An 11,329-nucleotide genomic window follows, 5' to 3' on the forward strand; every position below is an offset into this window, starting at 1 on the left:
TCCCGCGAGAGTAGTTCCATATAATCGACATGTCCCTTAAAGACAAGCATTAGGCGGGTCGCGTCATTTCGTTATTTAGCTATCACAAAATGGCGCTCGGAAACGAAATGGAAAACGGCAAATCGTGGACGCGTATAATATGAAATTCAGTTAAGATTACAGCCTAATGCCTAATATCTTGCAAGGGTGTCATATTGAAATGGTTCTATTATAGGAGCAGAGTTGCTATCAGGTCTTAACGACCCAAAGGTTGTTCCAATGTGTAACTGGGCACCTTTCACGAGTACTGATCAGTACTAGTTAACCTTACACTGATTACAGTTTAGGTGAGGTGCCTCGAAACTTCACGTACACAGGGGGACAGAGGAAGATTTCTAAGTAGCTAAAGTAAAGGTAGTTCAAAAGATTATGACTAGGGAAAGTAGAATTGTATTAATATATATATATATTCCTACGTAACGATCTTCTGTATACTACTGAGCTTATTATTTATAAAAACTAACTAAGTATGGCGCCCCCTTGCGCACCGCACAATCATGTCTTATAACGATTGGCGGGGTTGATTCAAGCTTAGACCAACCAAACAATCACCCTATATCAGTCACTATAGTAACTGTTGGTTAGGGAGGGGTGATTTAACGGTAGTCCCATTACATAAGTTATTATTCCTGTAAGAGAAATAATAAATAGTATTTCCTATGAGAGGAAATATTATAAGAAGTACAAAATTATTATCTTTATTTATTTTGACTTAATAGTTTAAATATTACCAAATTTGGTAATATTGACGCAATAAGACATTAGTTCTACCAGAAATTCTATTATGTTTTTCTCTAATTTTGCATTATTGGTATTAATATAAAACCGATATATTTTCATTTATTGATTTTGACCAAGATCAACATGGCGACTAAAAGCCTGTGCGCTTGGGCCGTGAGGCCGCAAAGCTGGCCGCTGCGCGGATCAGTGCAGCTGTTGGTAATGCAAATGTTTCAGTAGACGCTAATGCGTCTACTGCGAGGAATTCGTCACCTCCTACTCTCATTGGAGGTGACTGGAACATGTCATCTGTTGATGACATTGCAGGTAACGGTGACAAGTCACCTGCCACCCCAAGTGTAGGTGACTGGACCAAGTCACCGGCATCGCCTGACTCAGTGTCTACTGTAAAGGGCGCCGGATTACTTGGGTCGAGTCGACAACGAGAGAGGTGATGACGAGGTTGTTCGACTCGTCGGACCTATTCGGTGGGGAGGCATCATCAGATGTATCCATGGGCGATGACCACTCTGGGGACAATAGTATGCGTCACCAGTAACTAAGAAGTCGCGGAGGGAAGAGTGCTGCTGATGGTGCTAGTTTGCATCACCAGGAAAGAGTTGAGTCTAAGGATCCCTCAAAAGGCCAGGTTAACGTTAACGTTAACATGAGCCAACAGGAGAGGAACCGCAATACGTTGCGGTTTGCTCCTGAAAAAAGGCCTTGGTTGCCCTCTAGGATAATCTTATTAGTTGGTGTGGTATGATCAACGATCGATATCATATTCCGCTATTCGACTCATCTAGGTTTCACAAGCCTGGTGAGGATGAAACGGAATTCTTCATCGATGCTTTTTTTTGGCATCGGTGGTACTCTTCTGAACGGGCAAAGGATGTCAAACCTTTGTTCCAAGCTTGGACAGCCTTTGTACAGAATGTACATACATAGGCCGTGAGGTCTGGCTTGACAAGCTAAATGCTTACCGTGAACGGATCAAGAAACGGAGAGTAGTCGGTGGACGCGATAAGTTGAACCGTTATTCTAGAGAGGCAGGGATTCCTTGCCTCTCGTGGGGGGGGGGACTCATGCCCATGTTGGTTTAAGGGTGCAGGTCATGCCCCAAAGGAAGCATATTCCCTCAAAGATCCTTAGTGGAGGACTCATATCTCTTACGAGATGCGTCAAGGGATTGAGAACCTCCAATCCTTTTACGAGCGCTTCCATGCTCGATCTTTGATGAGCCTTCTGCCGAGGAGGATGGGTCTCGTCGTACTGCAAGACGAGGCCCGGAACCTCCAACATCAGTTGGGAACGAGGTCCCCAACTATCATCCGACGGTGGATACCCTCGCCAACAATCGAGATAACTCGTTTGAACCGTCTTTACCCCACAGTGGTTTGAGAAGCTTTCAACAAGAAAACGATTCTCACCACTCGAATCCGTCAATGGATGTGGAGGGGGAGAAATATCGGGTTCGCCTCGTTTAACGAACTCAAATGAAAATCGTAATTTGGATCACAACCTTTATTATTTGTGGGAGGATACTGATCACAAGTGATCCCGTCGCCGCGAGTTGGGGTGACGGTTGATAATGTTTGTCGTGACCAGTTGAGAAATTTTGCACAGGTTGCGACTGATCAACTAGCGAACGAAAAGACACATCAATTCTTCAAAACTAGCTGGTGACAGCTCGTCATAAGATCTCTTCCTTGGAGAAAAGAGTGGATCGTCTGGATCAAGAGAATCATACTTTGTTCCGAGACAATAAGGCTTTGGCAGAACCATCAGCCTTTGACGGATGCCCTAGACCATTCCGGTGTAATCCGAAATCGGAAGAAGCCTCGTACTGATGGTACGGACGGAGACGCCCAACATAAAATGTAGGATACGTACGCATCTTAAGGGGCAGTTCGATTGTGAACGCATTACCTTGGCGATGTAGTACACGAAACGAGCTGATATACCGGGGCAGTCATTTATTACTGCCTACATTTGGTAATGACCTAATCCTACTGTCTACAGTAACCCTACCAAATCACTTCGTATTTTGGTAGGGTTACCGTAGACAGTAGGACTAGGTCATTACCATTAAATGAAATATATTTGCTTTTCCATTTTTGGCAGAGTTCCGTTCCTGCGGGTCGACCGCATCAGCGATGGAATCCCGTACGAAAGAACGACTGCTTCTCTAGCCAACAGGATATTACCTGCTGACTCGGTTTTATTTTTGTTTTCAGTGCGACCGGCTCGCACTGCGGAGATATCAACCTCTTCACTATTGAGAGTATTCATCGTTCTCATTAATAATATTGTTTCCTATGTTGAGTCTTTCAGCATCAATGTCAAATTCTGTAATAGCATTATTGTTATTACTATGTTAGTCCACTTCAGTTTATAATTAAATTATTATTAGTATCCTTCAGCTTGACTATAGTGCTAATACGTGATGAGCAAGAGCTAAAAGGTTCTTTGCTCGAGCGAGTTCCTCCCGCCTTGAATAAGTGTCACTCTCAAACAAGGTGGGCATACGTGGGTGGCGTAAGCCATTCTCGAAAAATGGTGTATGCTTGTAGACGCAGCACTGAATTGTTGATGGCAAACTCAACCATTGGCAAGAACTCGCCACAACTCTTAAAAGAGTGGACGTATCCGCGAAGTATCTTTCAAGAATAGGGTTGCCCGCTTCGTCTGACCATCTGTTTCGGGATGATCAGAAGTTGACATTTTCAACAGCGTTTCAAGTGATTTGAACACAGTTTGCCAAAATTCCGCCGCGAATCGAGGGTATCGATATGAGACCAATTTGCGGGTAACCCATGGAGTCGAATATCGTGTCAATCAAGACACAAGTACATCCTTTGGCTGTGATTAACTCCGTTACGGTAGCATGATGTACCATTTTGCTGAAATGATCAGCAAAAACAAGAACACCTTTATCTTGTGTTCGTCGTCGAAAAATTCGAAGACGAAGTCTATGAATACAGACTGCCAACATTATGCCGGAACAGGCAGGGGTTGTAATGGACCACATGATGAAGTACTAGGCTTCACAAACTTCGCAAGGACGTATGTACTTGCGGACGAAATCATACTGGCGTGGCCAGTAGAAGTCACGACTTATCGTGATATCGTCTACGATAACCACTGATTGGTCCATCGTGGCACTCATACATGATGCATAAACGCAAATTATTATGGGTGGGGACGACGACACGAGATGTGTCGTCAGCAATGGCTGTGCAATACTGTAACCCATTGCGTGTTGTGTATCGATCTGTTGAGGATCTTTACAAGTTCGACAACCCTCTAAAGTATTGTTGGGATGGATTTCTAAGATAATCCATCAACCCTTTAGTGCCTTATCCTCTTGATACGCTCGTCTAACGTCGTCGAGTAATGTTGACGAGGGAATACTTTTAATTGCAACAGTGGCCCTATGCTCACTGTTGATTTGCGTTGCCAGCTCAAAATCGGGCCGGCGTGAAAGCACATCAGCGATAACGTTGAGTCGTCTTGGCTTATACTCCACCAAGAAGTTATACTCCGCGAAGAAAGACAACCATCTCGCCATTCTTTGCGAGAGGTGTGGACTGTTTGCGGCCGTGCGTAAAGACGCACGATCCGTATATACAACGAACGATCTATCTCTCAAGAGATAGACCCTAAACTTAGCCAGTGCGTATCTTATGGCAAGGGGTTCCTTGTCATGCACTGGAGAGTTGCTGAAAAATGGTTATAGCTGACGCGATTGATAACAGACGATGCGCTCTGCGCCATCTGTGTCATGTTGTTCTTACGCACAGCCGATTCCAAAATCGCTGGCGTCACAGACCACATGAAAAGGTCGGTCTTGATCAGCAATCGCCGGGATTGGCGATTGCATCAAGCTTTGTTTGATATCCTCAAAGGAACGCTGACAATCAGCGTTCCAGGACCGCTTTACTTTTTTCATCAATGAAGAAGAAAGATGTACTTTCATTTCGGCATAATCGCGTGGTACTTGTGCAGGTACGCCGCTAAGCCAAGGTACTTTCTAAGTCCCTTTACATCGACTGGCACAGGCCAATCTGTAATCGCCTTGCTCGTTTCCAGATCCGAGCGTACACCGTTTTAGCCACATGCACCCAAGAGGTGATATTTCGCTTGCAGTGAATATACACTTCTGAGGATTTGCATACAAATTGTGCTTACGCAGAAGTTAAGAATCTTTCGGATGCGGGTACGATGTACTTCAACATCCGACTTACCATTCATTGATTTGCTATGAACGAAGACGTCATCAAAATAGCTCGGTGCAAAATCTCGCATCGATCTCAACAAATTGCTTACACATTTGTTAAATGTCGCAGGGGCATTACTAAGTCCCTGTGGCAGGACTAGCCACTCCCATCGCATTCCGCATGAAATGCTTAATGCTGTTAACGGAATATTTTGTTCACGCACAAGGATCTGATAAGACTCCATCCATCAGATCCATTGACAAAAAGATAATACTTTTTGACGTACCATATATGATTAGGTTTTTTCGTGGTATCGGCGTTTGAGCCGGTACCGTTGCAGCGTTCAATTTATTGAATGCATGCACAATCCGCCATCCTCCTGTTGCCTTACGCACACAGAAGGTCGGAGAGCTATGTGGGGAAGTTGATCCCTCAAATGATTTGCTGCTAAGCGATCGGCAAAGAATTTGTCGATCGCTTATACTTGTTCACGAGGCAGTGGCCATTGCTTCATGACACAGTAATTCGAACCTGGAATTAGGTCAATCTCGCGTCGAGTGCCTTCATCATTAGGCAACTCCCACGGTACTGATTCAGAAAAGACATCCTTAAATTCTACTAAATCCTTCTATAAAAGATTTGCTCTAAAGACTCCCAGGATTGGGACGTCAAACGTTCAGTCCGAGTCTTCTCGACGTCAAACGTTCAGTCCGAGTCTTCTCATCGAGGACGCTTTCGCCCATCGATGAGCTGCTGAGAACCCGTTGGTTCTCAAGAAATACCATTGCCGACCGAATATCGACCACTTAGGTGTCATCGATGACAAGTGTACGCAGATCTGCTTGACTTCGCCACTACGTAGATCACGCAAGAACCGTTTCGGTTTTAGCGTTGACAATTGAGTTATCTTCGAAGTTAACTTCGAAGGCACTATTAGATCAAGTGTATAAGCGCCTATACTTGATCCATTGTTTACTAAGACATTTATTGTCTCAGTGTCCTCTTTGAAATTTATTTTCAAAGGTACCTGGGAACCTTTGACCACAAAATTCCGGGGACTTGTTAGTTCTTCTTTTTCCAATCTAGTTCTTATCGTAAAAATGAGAGCATTACGAATATGAGACTGGATAAATGCACGGCCATGCGCTTAGAAGTTGCCAAGCTTTGAATAGTCGCAGCACATCACTAATCACAGGCAGCGTCAAATATCGACCACTCAAATACATTGAGTTGTGCGAAACAAGGAAAGTAAAAATTTTAGCAACATTTCATCAAAATTAGTCAAATGGGTGTATCGTTACATGCTATTAACACTTAAAGGTTGCTATTATCTATTTTTTGGATAATATATTAATTATCTTAAAGGTAGATAATATTTGGAGAATATTACTTTACATAGTAATATTCAGAAAGCTATTGATAGATCCAGACCATTATATCTACTTGCTCCGCGGTCCAGTTAGCGCTGGATGCGCGCAAAGAGAGAAACAGATAAGACTTTATTACATGTTTAGTGTTAGTATTTTATTAAGTTAGTATAAATAGATAGAAAAACAAAAGAACTTAATTATATTAACACAGTTTACTTTTAACCTCTTTTAAAGCAAGTTTTTGAAAGAGAGTCTTCCTCTGCACGTACTTGTGTACGTTAAATGACGTGAGGCACCACTCGCACTGAAGCAGTGCGAAGTAGACTTGTAATGAAGCAGTACGAGTCGACAGTGCCCCGTTACACCGATTGTAGTTAATTCAGCCTTTATTAATTAGGTTCATTGCTGTGTTTGTTATACTTAATTACTGTCAGGGTATTATGATGTCAAATCAATCTGACTTGTGCTAATGCGAAAAAGCTGTGAAACTGCATAAATAAAATCCATTATGACATCCAACTTTTAAGGTTATCCTCTACGTTTTCTTGCAGCTACTTTCTTAGCGCTGCAAGCCGCATGGAGAGGTCATCCTGTGATTTTTTTTCTCGTGCAGCTTCTGCGATAGGTACTTTAGTGCTAACGAGGCCTGCTGAGTCAAGCTGGCCTGCAATTTTCAGCCCGTTCTCGTCTGCTACCATCTGAATTAGGTCGTCGACCTGATCGGCAGGTGTTGAAAGCGACGTGTTGCTGCTCATGGCACCCTCCATGTAAGCGGAGCGCACATCCATGTCCTCGAAATGCTTCTCGAACTGGTCCATAGTCTGCGAGATGTTCTCCACATTCATCGATTCCATGACCATATCCATACCATAGACTACACCGCTCATATTGGCCTTGAGGTGGCCCATACTAATTGCCGTCTGTACACGCGCGGCCACGGTATCCATGCGTGAAGACAACTGCAAGTAGCTAAGTGCCTGGTTCTTCTCGCGAATTGCGTTCTGTGCATAAATTTTAGCGCCCTCCATGTTGCCCTGCTCGATGGCCTTCTTCAGCTTAGCCTTCTGTGCTACCTGGTTCTTCTCGCACTTCTTGAAATTACGCATCAGCATCTTGGCTGTAAACTTCATATTAAAGAGTTCATCCTCCAGCTTATTCTTTCGAGAAAAGATATTCATCATGGCGCTCGTGGAAACTTGTGTCGCCCTTGTCTGCTTCCCAAGAAAAAAAAATTCGCTACATGATTCTGGAATAGGTTTATTTGGCTTATTGCTACTTCACAATAAAAATCCTAAACAGAACCATCTTTATTGACCAAAGCCGATCCACCGGCAATGGTAAATTTTGGCCTTCGGCTGCGCGATAATGCGGTTGCCGAGTGGCATGGTGATTACCTAGACTACGATCGACTAAAATTGCTGCTAGAGCAGCAGCAGATCGATCGAGCTCTCATATCTTCGAGCACAACATTGGAAAGACGAGCACCTCCGCCGGACGCTGAAGGCAATGTATTCGGAGGTCACAAATGGCGCCTTACGGACACGGCGCACTTCGGCAAAAAAGTCAGCTGTAAACTTGCTTTCTTGCGTTGGCCTGAGTCACCACCCATTTCGGCGGAATTGGAGCAGCTGCAACCGCTTCTTTCCTCACCTATTGCCTTTGAGGAGACGCTAGAGCACGAGTACATGAAGGTAGAGCATGCTTATGTACGCCACGCAGCTCAGCTATTGGAGCAGCTCGACCATTTGCGCGCACAGCATCGATCAGACGCACCGGCTACGGCTCAGGAATCGCTAAAAAATGCGCTTGTCGATTTGCATCGCTTGTTGCACTTGCTCCACAACTTTGCACTGCTGAACTACACTGGATTTGTAAAAATTCTCAAGCGCTACGACAAAACTGCAAGCCCTCCGTCGGATAAGTACGAAGCGAAGAAAGCCAAACTTCAGACATTCGAATTTGCCAAAGCCGAACAATGTTCCAAACTCTTAACGCAATTGGAAGAGCTTTTTGCCCATTGGTATTGTGATGGAAATAAAACTGTTGCAGTGGCGACGCTGATGACAAAGAAGGAGGACTTTGTTAACTGGGGTCATATTTACCTTGGCATCAAAGCTGGATCGTGCCTCATTTTGTTGATGTGGGTGTGCTGGGACTCGCTTGTGGTGCCTACGTTTCACAGTGGTCGGCGAAATCATCTGATTGACCTCGTACGTACTCGAGCTTATCCAGTCTACCGCGGCATTGGCTGCTTGCTCCTGCTTCATTGGCTAATAGGATTATCATTTTATGTCTGGCGAGCTGCACGGATCAACTATCGCTATATTTTTGAGTTAAACCCAAGGCGAGTGCAATCGTTCCCGCAGGTGTTTAATGACGCAACTAACATGGCAATTGTGTACTTGGCAAACGTATTGTTATATTACAAGGTAGTCAATGGCTACTTTCCCGAAAAATTGTTGCATCGTGGCTATTATCCACTCGCGCTGTTCCTGTATACATTTTACTTTTACGCCATTCGACCGTGGGGACAGCAATTTGGTTTGATGCGAACTGTGTGGGAAGTTGTCTGCTCGCCGCTTTATCCCGTCACGTTCTTCCACACTTTTGTGGGAGACTATCTCACGAGTACTGTTAAAGTTACGCAGGATGTAAGCTGGTCGCTTTGCTTTTTCGCTACAAAAGAATTCTTACAAAAGGATTTCGTTCCACCTGGCGTAAAGACAACCGCATTGCTAGTAGAGGCTCCTTCCTGCGCTAAGAACGTGTATTACGTGAATGTTGTGGTGCCATTAGTCTGTGTGCTACCGTTGTGGTGGCGCTTTCTGCAAAATCTTCGCCGTGTGTACGATACGAAAACATGGTGCCCACACTTGCCAAATGCGGCTAAATATGCTCTTACACAGGTCGTTGTACTCTTTGGCTTGTTCCATCCCCTGCGCAACAACAATAGCGAAGAAGATGCGTCACAAGTGCGATTATTTGTAATCACGTGGCTTATCCTGTTCACAACAAGTTCACTTTATGCGTGGGTTTGGGATGTGACCATGGACTGGGGACTTGGTCGCCCGCAATTTCATTTTTTAGGCGATTCGCAAATGTTTTCGCACAAATGGGTCTATTATGTCGCGATCGTGTTCGACCTTTTCTTACGATTTGCATGGACTTTAACGCTTATTCCCCCACGTGGAGCTACATGGTTGCCACTCTATTTGCAGCCTTTTACGATGGTAGTGGAATTATTCCGTCGGACATTCTGGAGCTTTTTTCGATTGGAGAACGAGCATCTGCGTAACACGCAGGGATTCCGTCGCGTTGACTTTATCCCGCTTCACTACGACCACGGGGTTGGTGAGCTTAATAAGAAGAGCGACGAAGTGGAACAATTAGACTTTCGAATATTTACACTTAAAATCTTGGCGGTGCTTTTCACTGTATTAGGACTAAGCGTTGTTGCGATCGTCATTGAGCGTTGATAACAAATCAATAAGGAATAGTGAGGTCATGAAGAATTAAGCAAGAATTGTCGATGAGAACCGTTCTAACGAGCCAGCCAAAATTATAATTTAGTTGGTATAAACTTCAAGGATTCGCTTGACTACTAGGACAGCATCTTACATAAGCAATTTCAATAAAAAAAAAGACTGATCAATGGATACTAGTACAAACAGCAGGCTGAAACAGATTTGTCCCGTTACAGAAGTATTATTTCCTATTAGAGGAATAATAAATATTGTTTCCTATGAGAGGAATATATAAAGAAGTACAAAACTATTGTCTTCATTAATTTTGACTTAAATACTCCAAAATTACCAAATTTGGTAGTATTGATGCAATAAGACATTAGCTCTATTGATTAGTTGAAAGTGTAACGAAAATTGTTTCTCTATTGATTAGTTGATTTTAAGTATAAATCAACCGCTCCAATCGTTATAAGACACGATTGTTCGTTGCGCAAAGAGGCGCCATAGTTAGTTAGTTATTGTTATAATAAGTTCAGAAGATCGTTACGTTGGAAACTAAATATATTAATACAGCTTTATTTTTTCGCTATCCTAAAGCCTTAGCCTAGACCTTTAAGTTTTACTCCTTAGCTTCATAAGAAACCTTCCTCAATATCTTTGTGTAACGAAGCTAGAATATCCCGTCACTAGCTTACACGAACCCTTAAGGAAGCTTTCAGCCTAAGTATTAGGTACCATATAAAATTCAATTTTATTCAATTTTATCATGATTTTAATCGTACTAAGACCGACCGTGTTCCCGCTTTTCGGGAACCTCTTATTCTCAAATAATTTATTAGTGGTCCATGTTAAATCTTCTGGCCCCCAATAATGAACCAATAATAACTTGTTACGCTGTGCCCCTTCTCCGAGCACAGCACCTGCCTACAAATGTAATTATTTATTTTATTTTGTTTTAATTCTGTAATGTGGCCCATTACGTCACCCGTCTCAAAATCGCACACACCAACGTGCGTGCTCGATGTCTAAACTTTGACATTCACAACTGAAGCCATGATGACGGAGCACACGACCCACAACCTACGAGTACCCCCGACAGCCATCAGCGGGAGTGCGACCATCCACATGAAGGACCAACAACTCATCCCTTGGGCGCTTTACGACTTGTCCGAAACTCACACTCCGGACTCGCTTGCAACGATGCAGGACGACTTTTCGGCGTTCTCGCGGTTTACGCGAAAAATAGTCCTGAGAACGTTGCTTACGAACCTTTGGAAAGTTCCTGGTGCGCCTTCATCCAGCGTTGGAACCGGATGATCAAGGATGGAAGAAACGTTCCACAATGGCTTGCCAATCTAGAGGACATTCGCCCCGATCACTCAATCGAACCGGTGCATTACGCGAAAAAGTATGCGAGAAAACGCTTGGAATAAGGACCAAATGTACTATGTCCACGTCAACGAGGGGTGTCGCTCTTGCGGCTCGGTGCCACGTCCATCTTACGATGAATGTCAAA

At 43.8% G+C, this 11,329-nt stretch overlaps 2 protein-coding genes across 2 annotated transcripts; one reads left to right on the plus strand and one right to left on the minus strand.

The window, feature by feature from the left end:
* Nucleotides 1–6,900: 6,900 nt before the first annotated feature.
* Nucleotides 6,901–7,530, minus strand: CCR75_006086 (uncharacterized protein; the record flags this gene model as incomplete). Its single annotated transcript, XM_067964158.1, has 1 exon — nucleotides 6,901–7,530. The coding sequence occupies one exon, from the start codon at nucleotides 7,528–7,530 to the stop codon at nucleotides 6,901–6,903; it is 630 nt and encodes a 209-aa protein (XP_067816058.1).
* Nucleotides 7,531–7,683: 153 nt separating this feature from the next.
* CCR75_006087 (uncharacterized protein) lies at nucleotides 7,684–9,825 on the plus strand (the record flags this gene model as incomplete). Its single annotated transcript, XM_067964159.1, has 1 exon — nucleotides 7,684–9,825. The coding sequence occupies one exon, from the start codon at nucleotides 7,684–7,686 to the stop codon at nucleotides 9,823–9,825; it is 2,142 nt and encodes a 713-aa protein (XP_067816057.1).
* Between the last annotated feature and the right edge of the window lie 1,504 nt (nucleotides 9,826–11,329).

The sequence above is a fragment of the Bremia lactucae genome (assembly GCF_004359215.1).
Source record: "Bremia lactucae strain SF5 chromosome Unknown BlacSF5_NotPlaced_182_SHOA01000115.1_669280bp, whole genome shotgun sequence".
Lineage (NCBI taxonomy): Eukaryota > Oomycota > Peronosporomycetes > Peronosporales > Peronosporaceae > Bremia > Bremia lactucae.